Below are 16,887 nucleotides of genomic sequence, written 5' to 3' on the forward strand. Positions count from 1 at the left end.
GTCTCTCCTCCCTTCTCTCTCATGGATACTTGTCTCTCTCCCTTCTCCGTCCCTATGATACCGCTTGTTCTGCTCATCTCCTCCTCTGTGCTCCTCCTCCCCTCATCGAATAACCCTTGTCTCTCCCTCTCTCCTGATACCTCATGTACTCCTCCTGCCCTTCTTCTCTTCCATGGAATACTCCTCTCCTCTCATCTCGATGATCCCGTTGTCTCTCCCTCCACTCTCCTCCAAGCTATACCCTTGCTTCTCGTCCTCCCTTCTCTCTTAATAGCTTCTCTTTGCCCTCGCTCTCTCTCCTTATAACCTTTCTCTCCTCCTCTCCTCTCATGATCACCTTTTGTCTCTCCTCCCTTGCCTCCCATGATGATCTTGTCTCTCCTCCCTCTCCTCCATGATCCTTCTTCTTCTACCTGCTCCTTCACCTAACCCTTCTCTGCCTCCCTGTCTCTCATGATATCCCTTGTCTATCTACTCCTACATCCCTCTTTCTCTGATACCCGCTTAGTCTCTCGCCTCGCTCTCTTCCATAACCTTGTTTCTCATTCTCCTCCCGATCTTCTCTCTCACCTTACCTCTCTTTCTCCTATACCTTCTCTCCTCCCTGTCCTCCGCCTTATCTCCTCTCCTCTGATACGTCTCTCCCTCCTCTCCTCATAGATACCCTTGCTCCCTCTCTCCCTCTCTCTCGATGTACTCCTTGTTTCTCCTCATCGTCTCCTCTCACGATATTCCTTTGTCTCTTCCAGTCCTCTCCTCCCTTATGACCTCTTCTCTTTGCCTCCCTCGTCCTCCACGATTATCCCGTCTCCTCTTCCCTCTCTCTGTCGCTTGCTCTCTCCCCTATATACCTTGTCTCTCCTCTCCTCTCTCCCCTTATACCTTCCTTCCCTCCGCTCTCCTCACTTATACCGCTTCTCTTTCCCTCCTCCCTCGCTCCTTGCTCTCATCTCTCCTTCTTTCTCCCCCTCCTTTATACCCTTCTCTTTCCTCCCTCTCTCCCCTTAACGCTTTCGGTCCTCTTCAGCTTGATAGCCCTTTCCTGTTCCCTCCAGTGAGCCTTGTCTCTCCTCCCTCTCCTCTCATGATATCCTCTGTCTCTCCTCCGCTCCCTCCCGTATCCCTTGCCCTCCTCAGCCTTATATCCCTTGTCTCTCCCTCCTCCCCCTGCTCCTTCTCCTCTTCATGATACCTCTTGTTCTCCTCCCTCTCCTCGCATGATACCGCTTCTCCTCCCTCGTCGCTCTCGATGATACCCTTCGTCTCGCTCCCTCCCTCTCGCTCCCATGATCCTTTGGTCTCTCCCTCCCTCTCCTCCATGATACCTGCTTGTTCCTCCTCTCTCTCCATGCATCGCTTGTCTCTCCCTCCCTCTCCTCTTCCATGATACCCTTCTCTTGCTCCTCTCCTCCATATACCTTCTTGCTCTCCTCCTCCTCTCCTCTCATGATACCGCTTGTTCTCTCCGTCTCCTCCATGATACCCTTGTCTGCTCCTCCTGCTTCTCTCGCCCATGGATAGCCTCTGTCGCCTTTTCTCCTCTCCTCTCATGAACACCTTGTTCTCCTCCTCTCTCTCTAATGATACGACTTGTTCTCCTCCCTCCTCACTCTCTATGATACCTTGTCTCTCCTCCCTCTCTCTCATGATACCTTGTTCTCCCCCACATGATACCCTTCTTCCCTCCCTCCATGATACCCTTCTCTTTCCTCCCTTCGCTCTCATGATACTCTGTCTCTCCTCCCTGCCTCTCATGATACTTGTTCTTCTCCCTCGTCCGTTCCCTTATACCCTTCTCTTTTCCCTCCTCTCCTCCATGATACCCTTCTCTCTCCCTCCCTCTTCCTCTCATGATACCCTTGTTCTTTCCTCCCTCTCCTCCCACTTATACCCTTGTCTCTCCCTCTCTCCTCCTCTTACCTTGCTCTTCTCCTCCCTGCTCCTCCACTTATACACTTCTCTTTCCCTCCTTCTCCTCTCATGCTACCCTTGTCTCTCCTCCTCTCCTCCCCTTTATACCCTTTCTCTCTTCCTCCCTCTCTCTCCCTTAACCTTCTCTTTCCTCCTCATCTCCCCTTATACGCCTTTCTCTTTCCCTCCTCTCCTACATGATACCTTTCTCTTCCTCCTTGATACTTGTCTCTCCCTCACTCTCTCTCAGATATCCTTGTATCTCTCCCTCTCCTCCCATGATACCTTTGCTCTCTCCTCTCCTCTCATGATACCCTTGTTCCTCCCTCGCCTCCATGATACCCTTGTCTCTCCCTCCTCTCCTCTCATGATACCCTGTCTCTCCTCCTCTCCTCATGATACCCTTGCTCTCTCCCTCCCTCTCCTCTCATGATACCCTTGTCTTCCTCCCTCTCCTCCCATGCCTACCCTTGTATCTCCCTCCCTCTCCTCTCATGATACCCTTGTCTTCTCCTCCCTTCTCCTCCCATATACCTTGTCTCTCCTCCTCTCTCTTTATGATACCTTCTCTTTCCCTCCTCTCCTCCACTTATACCCTGTCTTCTCTCCTCCCCTCTCTCTCATGATACCCTTGTCTCTCCCTCCGTCTCCTCCCATGATCCCTTGTCTCTCCTCCTCTTCCTCCCATGATACCTTCTCTTTCCCTCGCCTCTCCTCTCATGATAACCCTTGTCTCTCCCTCCCTCTCACTTCATGATACCTTGTCTCAGCTCCTCCCTCCTCTCCTCTCATGATACTCCTTGTCTCTCGCTCCCTCTCTCCTCTCATGATATCTCTTGTCTCTCCCTCCCTCTCCCTCTCATGATACCCTTGTCTCTCCCAACCTCTGCCTCCATGATTACCTAGCCTTGTCTCTCCCTCCCTCCCATCTACTGATCCTTTCCTCCTCTGATATTGTTTCCTGTCTCTCTCCGTCTCCTCCCTCTCACTCGCATGATACCTGTCTCCATCCTCCCATGATACACCTTTGTTCACTTATTTTGTCATCCTCCCCTATCCTCTCATGATACCGTTATTGTCCCTTTTTCTCCTCGCCTCTCCTTCCCATTGATACGCTTGTACTTCTCCTCGTATCCTTCTCTGTGATCACTCATTTGATTTCTCTTATGATATCACCTTTAATTTCACTATATTCTACTCAGATGGGAATGACGCTTTCTTCTTCTTCTCACTTCAAATTTCTCCCATGCCCACGGCACGCTATCTCTCCTCCTCTCTAGATACTTCCTCTTCTCCTCTAATTCTTATGTACCTTGTCTCATCCCTCCTTCTCCTTACTCCCATGATACTACCCTCTCCCTCCCTCCTCTCCTCTCCATGATACCGCTTGTCTCTCCTCCCTCTCCGTCCCATGAATACCCTTGTATGTTTCCTTGCCTGTCATCAGTACCTGTCATCCTCCCTCGTCCTCCCATGATAAACCTTGGGTCTCCATCCTCCCTCTTGCCTTCATGAACCCTTACTTTAGTGCTCTCCCTCGCCCCTTCTCTCATGCATACCCTTCGGTTTCTCACCTCTCCTCTCCTCCTCTATGATACCCTTGTCTCTCCCTCCCTCCCGTCTCTCATGATACCCTTGTCTCTCCTCCCTCTCCTCCATGATACCCTTGTCTCTCCTCCCTCTCCTCTCATGATACCCCTTGTCTCTCCCTCCCTCTCCTCTCCTTCATGATACCTTCTCCTCTTCTCTCCTCTCCCTCTCTCCTCTCATGATACCCTTGTCTCTCCCTCCCTCTCCTCCATGATACCTTGTCTCTCCCTCTTCCTCTCATGATACCCTTGTCTCTCCTCTTCTCTCACCCTCCCTCTCCTCTCATGAATACCCTTGTCTCCTCCTCTCTCCTCTCATGGATACCCTTGTCTCTCCCTCCCTCTCCCCTCCATGATACCCTTGTCTCTCCCTCCCTCTCCTCCATGATACCCTTGTCTCTCCTCCCTTCCTCCCATGGATACCTTGTCTCTCTCCCTCCTCATGATACCCTTTGTCTCTCTCCTCCTCTCCTCTCATGATACCCTTTCTCTCCCTCCTCCTCATGGATCTCTCTCTCTCTCCTCCTCCTCTCATGATACCCGTTGTCTCCCTCCCTCTTCCTCTATGATACCTTGTCTCTCCCTCCCTCTCTCCCATGGATACCCTTGTCTCTCTCTCCCTCCCTCTCCTCTCATGATACCCTTGTCTCTCCCTCCCTCTCCTCTCATGATACCCTTCACTCTCTCCTCCATCTCTCTCTCTGGTTCCTTCTTCCTCACTCTCTTTCCCTCTCTCGCTCTCCCTCTCTTTCTTCCTCTCCCTCTCTCTCTTCCTCGTGATGCCCTTCTCTCTGTCATCCTGCCATAAGCGCTTCCTATTTGAAAACCTACCGCCAGTCGACACTGCATGACTTGTTGGTAAACAAGTGTGGTTGTGACTTTTTTATTAGTGTGGTTGTGGCAGAGCTTAATTGTCTTTCCCTTCCCTCTTTGCAAGGTTGAGACAGGTGACAGCAGCAAACCCAGTCAGAAAACAGAATGTGAGTGTTTAGCAGTTTGTGTGTGTGTGTGTGTGTGGTGTGTCGTGTGTTGTGTGTGTGTGTGGTGTGTGTGTGTGTGTGTGTGTGTGTGTGTGTGTGTGTTGTGTGTGGTGTGTGTGTGTGTGTGTGTGTGGTGTGCTGTGTGTGTGTTGTGGGATTGCGTATCAGTAAAGTGCTAGTAGCTGGTCAACCCAAGGCAAAATTAAATAGGGATTGCTAACAGCTAACAGTGAGGTATGTGCTGAGCAGAACAGAGTAAACATTATTATAAACTCTACCCATCTATCGGTTAATATTCAGCTGGATGGGCAACTCTGGGTCCTGGAGTGCTGCAGTATGTGCAGGTGAGAGAGGGAGAGGGGGAGAGAGAGAGAGAGAGAGAGAGAGAGAGAGAGAGGGAGAGAGGGAGAGAGGGAGAGAAGAGAGCGAGAGAGAGAGAGAGAGAGAGAGAGAAGAGAGAGAGAGAGAAGAGAGAGAGAGAGAGAGAGAGAGAGAGAGAAGAGAGAGAGAGAGAGAGAGAGAGAGAGAGGGAGGAGAGAGAGAGAGGGAGAAGAGAGGAGAGGGCCAGAGAGTGGAGACGAGAGTGAGAGAGAACAGAGCGAGAAGAGAGAGACAGAGTGTGTAGAGTGTTGTGAAGAGAGCGAGGGAGGGAGGCGAGAGAGAGAGAGAGAGAGAGAGAGAGAGAGAGAGAGAGAGAGAGATCGAGAGATAGAGAGAGAGTAGAATATTCCATTCCTACCTTCATCAGGGTCGATGGCCTGTATGCGTGTAGCAGGCTTGGTAGATGTGTCTTCATACACACTGGTAGTGTAGTGGGGAGCAGAGCGCGTGGAGGGTTGTCATTCACATCCAACAGCGTCAGGTGGACCTCCCCCGACAGAACCGACCACCTCCGTCTGTTGCCTGGGCAACCAGTCTGTACACGGGGGTCTTCTCCCGGTCCAGGGCCTGGGCTGTCTTTAGTTCGCCTGAACAGAAAAAGTGGAGAGACAGGTTAAGATTACAGCAGACATCAACTTCATTGGCACATGTAAAATAAAGGTAGTGTACCAGTGTCTGGGTCGATGCTGTAGTCTCAGAGCCAGGTCCATGTAGAGAGTACTGGATCCAAGCACTGACGCCTACATCAGCATCGCTGGCCCCAACCCCCACTATCACTCTGTTGACTGGGATATCCTCTGGGACCGAGGCGGTGTACAGAGCCTGCACACACAGCAAAATAGCATCAAACACCATAACACTCATAATTCATAGCATTTACACACACAACAAGAACATACTAACAACAAAAAAATCATCCCTCCGAACAAACAGCTCCTCAATACACAACAAAAGAAAACACTAACATCAAACAGTCATTCCTCCGAACTAGTGTTGCACATTTTTGGGGAATATTCAGAGGGGGAAACTTTCCGTGGAATATATGGGAATTAAAGGAATATATGGAATTAACGGAAATATATGCAAATTAATACTAACCACCATTTAAATGTTAGAATGTGTTCTGCATTGGATATATTTACCATATCATATGGAGACAGAAACATAAACCTTTTACTGTATCATAAGTAGACATAATTGCAAATTATTAAATCCTTCCAATAGAAATAAAAAAAACTATTTAGTTACAAATTGAACTTTAATTAAATGAGTTGACTCTTCACATGGGATGATTTCACTGAACAACAAAAGAAAGGGAATATTGAATGATCCCCAATGATCCATCGCATCTCCCAAAAATGTTTTCAACATACATCTGTAAAATGATAGTCTAGAAACTAAAGCTTTGTTTGTTTTCCTCTCAGGCTTCCATGTCTTCTCCCTGTACCTCCTCAATGTCCACCTCAATATCCACCTTCACTGTCACTTTCAAACCTTATTGAGGATGGCTCGTTGTCAGGCTCAAAAAGCCTTAAATTTGCCCAGATGGCCATCGATTGTTCACCACTTGTATTGGTCAGCCTGTTGCGTGCTTTGGTGTGTATGTTCCCAAACAAGGACCAGTTGCACTCTGAGGTGGCTGATGTTGGTGGGATTTGGAGGATGATGGAGGCAACAGGGGAAAGAGCCTCAGATCCACAAAGTCCCTTCCACCAGMTGGCTGATGAGATATGTTGGCACGACTGCCATATTGCATCTCCATCCCAAAGCACTTGCTTGGAAGTGTACTTCGCCAGACTGCCAAGGACCTTGCCCTCATCCACACCAAGGTGGCGAGACATGGTAGTGATGACACCATACGCCGTGTTGATCTCTACACCAGACAGGATGCTCTTGCCAGCYTASTTGYGMTCCAACATGTACGKTGCGGCGTGTATGGGCTTCAGGCAGAAGTCTTCACGTTATTTGATGTATTTCAGAACTGCAGTTTCCTCTGCTTGGAGCAACAGTGTAGTGGGCAGGGAAGTATGGATTTATTCTCTTACATCTACAAGCAGAGTCTGAACATCAGACAGGATGGCATTGTCTCCCTCAGTCCGTGCAATGGCTACTGCTATAGGTTTCAGGCTGCTTTCCACTCTCCCAAAATACATAATCCAGGAGGATCCTCTTGATGGGGCTGTCCATATCGGCAGACTGTGATATGGCCATTTCTTGGAGAGACTCCTTCCCCTCCAGGAGACTGTCAAACATGATGACAACACCACCCCAAAGGGTGTTGCTGGATAGCTTCAATGTGGTGCTGTTATTCTTCTCACTTTGCTTGGTGAGTTAGATTACTGCTGTAACTTGATGACCCTTCACATATCTAACCATTTTCTTTGGCTCTCTTGAAGTGTATCCACTGTTTTCAGTGCCATGATGTCCTTGAAGAGCAGATTCAATGCATAAGCCGCACAGCCAATGGGTGTGATGTGAGGGTAGGACTCCTCCACTTCAGACCAAGCAGCTTTCATGTTCACAGCCTTGTCTGTCACTAGTGCAAATACCTTCTGTGGTCCAAGGTCATTGATGACTGACTTCAGCTCATCTGCAATGTAGAGACCGGTGTGTCTGTTGTCCCTTGTGTGTGTGCTCTTGTAGAATACTGGTTGAGGGGTGGAGATGATGTAGTTCATTATTCCTTGCCCACAAACAATTGACCACCCATCAGATATGTTTGCAATACAGTCTGCTTTCTATGATTTGCTTGACCTTCACTTGAACTCTGTTGAACTCTGCATCCAGCAAATGAGTAGATCAAGCATGTCTGTTTGGAGGGGTGTATGCTGGGAAAAGAACATTCAGAAATCTCTCCCAATACACATTGCCTGTGAGCATCAGAGGTGAACCAGTTGCATACACAGCTCGAGCAAGACATCCATTAGCATTTCTCTGACTACGTTCCTCCATTGTGTCAAAAACACTTCTAATTCAGGAGGATCATGAGCTGTTACTATCGATAAGGTGTCTGATTCATCATTTTCACCTCGAATAAAAGTAGAGGGACCTTTGTCAGAGGTTGCTTGAGGGAACTTGATGCACTTGGCCAGATGAATCTGTATCTTTGTTGCATTCTTCACATATGATTTGGCAGAGTATTTGAAAATGTACACTGCTTTTCTTTCTACATTAGCTGCAGTGAAATGTCTCCCCACATCAGATAGTGCCCGTGGCATTTTCCTGTAAAAATTTGAAAAAAAAATGTAAAAAAACCCCAAATACAATTCCATGTACAGATAAGTAGTTAAGCAGTTAGATTAAACAACTCCTTTGTAAGATAAAWGTTTTAAAATGAAACATGTATGGAAACAGGTGAATTAACACTCCTCAGTTAGCAGGCTCAAGCTAAAACCCACATGGTAGCAAAAACAAACTAGCAGAAATTGTTAACAAGTTAGAAATGATTTGAACACACTTTGCTGTAGGCTACTATTTACTAGTTAACAAAAAATCGTGTATGTCTTATAAAATATTCACCCCACCCAGTATTGTAATCAAAACTTACCAGAAAGCATGTAGTCCTTGGCTCAGACAGTGTAGTATTGTGGGTCAAATAGCATCTCATTAGTGTGCAAGATCTTGAGAATCAGCTGTACATGTGATGGAAGAATGCACTGTGCATGCAGAGGGTTGCAATTCCATTGAATTGTGGATAGTTTAACCAAAATATGCCACAAGACCTAGAATTGCCTTTTGTGTATCCCACAAAAAAGGTTCTCTGTTATAAGCTAACTTTGTTGATGAATTTAAGCAAAATTCCCAATATTCCCAGGCTTAACTTCTCATGAAAAATGTCTGGAAAAAGTGTGGAAATTTACTCCGAACAAACAGCTCCTCCAAAACAACAACAGCATACATATCAACCAGCATCAAACACGCCACAACTCTCCTAATTGTGAACAACAACTCTCTAGACAGACAGAGAAAACTAACAGCAGTAACTAAAAAGCAGCAACAAACATTGTCTGTCAAACGGCATTAGAAATCAACACAGTTCCTTAACATATACAGCAAACACACTGCTCAAACAGACACACAACCACAGCAACGTATCACCAGACCTCACACAGGAACACACAGACACAACCAACAGGCTACGTATCACCAGACCTCACACAGGAACACACAGACACAACCACAGCTACGTATCACCAGACCTCACACAGGAACACACAGACACAACCACAGCAACGTATCACCAGAACCTCACACAGGAACACACAGACACAACCACAGCAACGTATCACCAGACCTCACACAGGAACACACAGACACAACCACAGCAACGTATCACCAGACCTCACACAGGAACACACAGACACAACCACAGCTACGTATCACCAGACCTCACACAGGAACACACAGACACAACCACAGCAACGTATCACCAGACCTCACACAGGAAACACCAGACACAACCACAGCAACGTATACCAGACCTCACACAGGAACACACAGACACAACCACAGCTACGTATCACCAGACCTCACACAGGAACACACAGACACAACCACAGCAACGTATCACCAGACCTCACACAGGAACACACAGACACAACCACAGCAACGTATCACCAGACCTCACACAGGAACACACAGACACAACCACAGCAACGTATCACCAGACCTCACACAGGAACACACAGACACAACCACAGCAACGTATCACCAGACCTCACACAGGAACACACAGACACAACCACAGCTACGTATCACCAGACCTCACACATGAACACACAGACACAACCAAGCAACGTATCACCAGACCTCACACAGGAACACACAGACACAACCACAGCTACGTATCACCAGACCTCACACAGGAACACACAGACACAACCACAGCAACGTATCACCAGACCTCACACAGGAACACATCTCAAATACACTCTAAATTATATAGTGCTTGTTTACAGTAAAGTAACAGACCGTGCAAAATCTGAAAACAGAACCAACTGCAGCAAACAAAAGGATTAAATATGAGTTATGACTGAGGCTTGAACATAAAACACAACCACATATAAGACAAGTGGAATTCAACTTTAAAGTCACATTTCTGTGACAGTTATGGGATAGCTTACAATAAACAATGAACACCTATGATATTCATTACCATATTTTACTATGTTGTAGGAAACTATAGCATTCAGAAAACAGATTAGAATAATGACCATAAACATAAACATATTAAATGCAGTAGTGTACAGAAGGAAAAGTCTGTAAATAAAATGTGACTGACCTGGTCACAGACAGGGCTGTTGTCATTGGTGTCAGTCACAGACACCTCCACGGTTGCCCTGGTGACGAACAGGCCGTCGCTAGCGGTAACGTTGAGAAGGTACAGGTCCTGTTCCTCACGGTCCAGCGGGCGCTTCACATACATCTTCCACTCACCTTGCACCTGCCCCAGGGCAAACTCCCCTCGAGGGTTCCCACCTGAGGAGAGAGAGAGTTTATATACACACCCAAGGGTTCCTACCTGAGGAGAGAGAGTTTATATACACACCCTGAGGAGAAGGCTGCAATCTGAGGGCCAGCCTTAAACACACACACACACGCACGCACACACACACACACACACCACACACACACACACACACACACACACACACACACACACACACACACACCACACACACACACACACACACACACACACACCACACACACCACACACACAACACAACCACACACACACACACACACACACACACACACACACCCAGAATGTATTTGCCAGTGCTTTAATGACCTCTATACTTCCTCTCAGCCCTCCATCTGACACTGAGAGCTGAGCAGAATAAATTATTACAATCTGCCATGGAGCTTTTTATTTGGACGTTGCACTGGAATTAACAGTGTAGCAATCAATGAGTGTCAAGCACATAAGGACCCTGGTAATTCACCACCTGTAACAGGAGCAGGCTCAGCTCAGCACTACAGTAGGTAGTGACGTCTCTCTACCAAATCCACATTAGACTGGGTCAGCGACAGCCTCTCATACACAGAACCTTAGTGACTCTATAGTAACTCTATAGTAACTCTAGAGTCACACAGGGGGAGGAAGGATGGAGAGAGAGAAATGGTGAAAGAGAGAGCGACAGTAAGCGAGGAAACGGAAGAGAGCGCGAGAGACAACTTTTATGTAACAAAAGGGAGAGGGAAAAGAGAAAGGGAGATTTTTTTATTTTTATTAAACTAGGCAAGTCAGTTAAGAACAAATTCTTATTTACAATGACGGCCTAGGAACAGTGGGTTAACTGCAGAACGACAGATTTTTACCTTGTCAGGTCAGGGATTCGATCTAGCAACCTTTCGGTTACTGGCCCAACGCTCTAACCACTAGGCTACCTGGCGCGAGAGAGACAGACAGACAACCTACAGCTGAAACACTGAAGTAACTGTTACAGCGCTGTGGTAGAACTGTACTGAGTTATTATGTGGAGATATTTAGAGTTGTCTAACACTGACTGTTCCCTGCCTGCACTAGACACAACACTCTTTGCAGCAGAGTGGGCCTTTTCATAGAGAGCAGAGCAGCTTCTTCAAGACTAGTGAGTGAGTGGGAGGCTGCAGTCTCGGTGTAAGGACCAGCAATGCAGACTCAGTAATAGACTACAGATGTAGGATCTTAATTTGAGCTACTTTGCTACAGCAGGAAAATCATCCTGCAGCAACAGGAAATGTGAATTATTATGTGTATTACAATATATATAATGGAATTTTTGTATCCATTTTTCGTTAGGGCAAATCAAGTCTGATATTTTAAAGTGGAAATTACAAACTTTAGAAGCCTATTAAAACCTTGAATAGACTACAACTTTGCATTTCTCAACAACAAAAGAGTGATCAAATTAAGATCCTACAACTGTAGCTGGTCCAGTCAGCCTCAGTAGCACAGCCTCTACTCTGTGAGTCATCTCACCACCACTTCAATACGAACACATCATCAGCCTCCTCCTGTCCTCACCACTTCATCAGCCTCCTCCTGTCCTCACCACTTCATCAGCCTCCTCCTGTCCTCACCACATCATCAGCCTCCTCCTGTCCTCACCACTTCATCAGCCTCCTTCTTGTCTCACCACTTCATCAGCCTCCTCCTGTCCTCACCACTTCATCAGCCTCCTCCTGTCCTCACCACACTTCATCAGCCTCCTCCTGTCCTCACCACATTCATCAGCTTCCTCCTTCACTCACCACCTTCCATTCAGCCTCTCCTGTCCTCACCACTTCATCAGCCTTCCTGTCCTCACCACCTTCATCAGCCCCTCCTGTCCTCCTTCCTGTCCCCCCCCCTGTCCCCACCACAGCCCCTTCACACCCCTGCAGTCACCCTTCAACAACCTCCCGCATAAGCCCTCATCCCCCAAATGTCCTCACCCACTTCATCAGCCTCCTCCTGTCTTCACCCCTCATCACTCTGTCCCACCCTTCCACCTCCTGTCTCACACTTCATCAGCCTCCCCTGTCCTCACCACCTTCATCAGCCTCCTCCTGTCCTCACCCCTTCACAGCTCTCCTGTCCCACCACTTCATCAGCCTTCTCCTGTCCTCACCACTTCATCAGGCCGTCCTCACCACTTCATCAGCCTCCTTCTGTCCTCACCACTTCATCAGCCTCCTCCTGTCCTCACCACTCATCCAGCTCCTCCTGTCCTCACCACTTCATCAGCCTCCTCCTGTCCTCACCCACTTCATCAGCCTCCTCCTGTCCTCACCACTTCATCAGCCTCCTCCTGTCCTCACCACTTCATCAGCTCCTCCTGTCTTCACCCCTTCATCAGCCTCCTCCTGTCCTCACCACTTCATCAGCCTCCTCCTGTCTTCACCCTTCATCAGCCTCCTCCTGTCCTCACCACTTCATCAGCCTCCTCCTGTCCTCACCATTCATCAGCCTCCTCCTGTCCTCACCACCTCATCAGCCTCCTCCTGTCCTCACCACTTCATCAGCCTCCTCCCTGTCCTCACCACTTCATCAGCCTCCTCACCACTTCATCAGCCTCCTTCTGTCCTCACCCTTCATTTGCCTCCTCCTGTCCTCACCCCTTCATCAGCCTCTCCTGTCCTCACCACTTCATCAGCCTGCTTTTTCCCACCACTTCATCAGCCTCCTCCTGTCCTCACCCTTTCACCAGCCTCCTCCTGTCCCCACCACTTCATCAGCCTCCTCTTGTCCCACCACTTCATCAGCCTCCTCCTGTCCTCACCACTTCATCAGCCTCCTCCTGTCCCCACCACTTCATCAGCCTCCTCCTGTCCTCACCACTTCATCAGCCTGCTTTTGGCCCCACCACTTCATCAGCCTCCTCCTGTGCCTCACCCCTTCATCAGCCTCCTCCTGTCCCCACCACTTCATCAGCCTCCTCCTGTCCTCACCACTTCATCAGCCTGCTTTTGTCCCCACCACTTCATCAGCCTCCTCCTGTCCTCACCCCTTCATCAGCCTCCTCCTGTCCCCACCACTTCATCAGCCTCCTCCTGTCCTCACCACTTCATCAGCCTCCTCCTGTCCTCACCACCTCATCAGCCTCCTCCTGTCCTCACCACTTCATCAGCCTCCTCCTGTCTTCACCCCTTCATCAGCCTCCTCCTGTCTCACCACTTCATCAGCCTGCTTTTGGCCTCACCACTTCATCAGCCTCCTCCTGTCCTCACCACTCATCAGCCTCCTCCTGTCCTCACCACTTCATCAGCCTCCTCCTGTCTTCACCCCTTCATCAGCCTCCTCCTGTCCTACCACTTCATCAGCCTCCTTCTTCCTCACCACTTCATCAGCCTCCTCACCACTTCATCAGCCTCCTCACCACTCATCAGCCTCCTCCTGTCCTAACCACTTCATCAGCCTCCTTCTGTCCTCACCACTTCTCACCTCCTCACCACTTCATCAGCCTCCTCCACATGATCAGCTCCTCCTGTCCTCACCACTTGATCAGCGCTCCTCCTTCCTCACCCCACTCATTAATGACTCACTGACTGACTGAGAGGACTAGAAAGGTATGCTTATATAGGCTCACGTTTTTAATTGACACTTTATTTAACTAGGCAAGTCAGTTAAGAACAAATTCTTATTTACAATGACGGCCTTCCCCGGCCAAACCCTTCCCTAACCCGGACGACGCTGGGCCAGTTGTGCACCTCCCTATGGGCTCCCGATCACGGGCCGTGTTTTACAGCCCGGATCAAACCAGGTCTGTAGTGTCACCTCTAGCACTGAGATGCAGTGCCTTAGACCACTTTGCCACCGAAGTAGACTTGCAGGCAGACAGGCAGGTAGGCAGACAGGCAGCTAGGCAGGCAGACAGTCAGATAGGAAGCAGACAGGTAGGCAGGCAGGAAGGCAGAAGAGGCAGACATGCAGGCAGACATGCACACAGACAGGCAGACAGAAAGGCAGACAGACAGGCAGGCAGGCATGAAGGCAGACAGGAAGGCAGAAGAGGCAGACATGCAGGCAGAAAGGAAGACAGGCAGGCAGAAGAGCAGAAAGGCAGGCAGAAAGGAAGACAGGCAGGCAGAAGGCAGGCATGCAGGCAGGCAGAAATGCAGACATGCAAGACAGGCAAGGCAGGCAGAAAGGCAGGCAGGAGAAGAAGGCAGACAGGCAGGCAGAAAGGCAGACAGGCACACACAGATGTTGAGAGAAAGTAGGAAATTAAAAAAAGGAGGAGGAAACAACATAATGACAGAGAAGAGAAGTGCTAGAAGTCCTCTGGCTGAAGTGCTTTCCAGCAGATGCTTTTAACCAGAGTGACATATAATAAGTGCATTCGATTAAGAAAGTGTCCACAGAGTGTAGACTAGGGACCTGATGTCTAAGCCCCCCTAACTCACTGGCCACTACCCCCTGACAACATACCACAACACAGAGACAGACATTATCTCTGTCTGAAACATAAAACAAAGGGAGCAGCAGGACAAGCACTGTTTCCTATTATAACAACATCCTAATTGGTTTTTCCTCTCCGCCTCCCTCAATATGGTCTGATGATAGCTCTAAACACCCAGCTTCTGATTCATCTCAACATCACTAAACTCTGTGTAATTAAAATCAGCCGGTGGCTAAATGCATGATCTGGATCTATGGATGCGACTCGGGTGAGGACGATGGACGCACACGGGGACGATGGACGCACACGGGGACGATGGACGCACACGGGGACGATGGACGGCACACGGGGACGATGGACGCACACGGGGACAATGGACGCACACGGAGTGGATATAAAAAGATTTCCATCATTGTAAATTAATCAGACACACTTCCTGTAAGCCTGCCCAACCACACTGCACCCCCATTACATCACTAACACTCAATCATTACATTTCCTTTTCCCAGTTTCTTTACATTTGATGAAACGTTCATGTTACCTCATCAAGGATGGTGTAGGGGAACGAAGACGCAGACGTCTAGACGAGGCTTTGAGAGCYGCTGGGAGTCAACGGCCGTGGATGTATCATAACCTATCCCCTGGCTTCCGTCAAAGTTTAAAAATCCTCCCCGAGTTATAATAAACTACTGCTATCTAAGAAAGGATGAAGGTTTGGCAGATAGAACGCCATCAGGTCGCCAAGACAACACCAAACAACGTTAGATAATAATACAGCAGTAATGAAATAGTCTCTGGCTCAGCTAAATCAAATTATGTTGTTTTTCACCTTGTGGTGTTCTTCAATACAGGTCTTCCCATATATCCCTGGCTTTCTAACTAGTTCCTGCTGTGTCAAAGATTTACACACTTGTTGTAAAAGTGTGTAAAATCTGTGTCTTTTTGCTGTGTAAGGTCACATCTAGCTGTCGTTCATTCTCTCCCTCTCACAGCAGTGTGTAACGTCAATTCATTCTCTCTCTCTCTCATCCTCCCTCTTTCTCTATGCAGTGTGTAGCATACGTTTATTCTCCTTCTCAATCTATCTGCCTCTCTTTGATGTAGGTAAGGTCACAGCTCTCCTGTCTTTCATTCTCCCTCCCTCGCTCCCTCTCTCTCTACTGGTGATGCTCATTAGAATGCCATTCAGCAGAGGGGTTCCTTAGCTTCCCAGTTGGCATGGCGATCCACCGCTCTGTCTCATTTGGCGTTCCTACTTAATTATTATTTTGTCACTTGTCAATTAGCAGAGAATAAATTAGACAACTCTTACCCTCTTTCAACAGATTTTGTCCTCTTTTGTCCTTCTCTCTAACCTTTGATATCTCTGTTTAGTTATCAAACTAGACTTTACCACTCTTTCAACTGCCAGGTACTTCACCAAATCAAATACTCACTAAATGGCAAAAACATTTATGAAAATCAACTCCTATTGACGTCCCTGGGTCAACCACAATCTAATTAACCCTCTCCAGTCTCCCGCCACAAACACTTTAAAAGAAACATCCATCCATTAAAGTCATGGAGAGAGATAAAAACAGGACTTATTGCTATAGCAACAAATTTCATAAAATGCACTGCAGGTACTTGTGTCTTTAAACTGTTTACTCTGACTGTATTTACTACCTCAGCGGCCTTCGGCGAGGCTGTAATTTTGTGGTAAATGTCAGGGTTGTTGTGCAGGCATGTCATATTTTGTGGTGAAAAATTGCTTATCTGGCAGTGAGAGCTAGTCTCAGCAGTATTTAAATCATTATTACTGCGACAACGCTTGTTTATTAATCAAGCCCCCACTGCTGGTATGCGCAAGTATACCTAAGATACAAATAAGAAATGTATGAATTATAAATCATCCCTCATCCTTAATTTAGTGTTATGAGTTTCCCTCTTGTTTATTCACGAGCGTTGTTGTGATGGTTTGGAGATGAGCCAGGCAGAATACAAATGAAGAGTTTATCTGAAGTAAACAAGGACACAGACAGTGGTACAGACAGACAGAAAGACAGACAGACATACCGAGAGCAGGCAGTGAAGTGAGACAGGGACGAGACAGACAGACAGACAGACAGACAGACAGACAGACAGACAGACAGACAGACAGACAGACAGACAGACAGA

The 16,887-nt window shown here is 48.0% G+C and overlaps 1 protein-coding gene across 1 annotated transcript in view; it reads right to left on the reverse strand.

The window, feature by feature from the left end:
• LOC111949361 (protocadherin Fat 3-like) overlaps positions 1–16,887 on the reverse strand; it is a 326,201-nt gene that overhangs the window by 30,027 nt on the left and 279,287 nt on the right. The window contains 6 exon segments of the mRNA XM_070433886.1: positions 5,220–5,297; positions 5,300–5,353; positions 5,356–5,448; positions 5,531–5,557; positions 5,560–5,683; positions 10,143–10,339. Of these exon segments, the coding sequence (XP_070289987.1) occupies positions 5,220–5,297; positions 5,300–5,353; positions 5,356–5,448; positions 5,531–5,557; positions 5,560–5,683; positions 10,143–10,339 (573 nt within the window).

This window comes from Salvelinus sp. IW2-2015, linkage group LG22 (genome assembly GCF_002910315.2).
Source record: "Salvelinus sp. IW2-2015 linkage group LG22, ASM291031v2, whole genome shotgun sequence".
Classification (NCBI taxonomy): Eukaryota; Metazoa; Chordata; class Actinopteri; order Salmoniformes; family Salmonidae; genus Salvelinus; species Salvelinus sp. IW2-2015.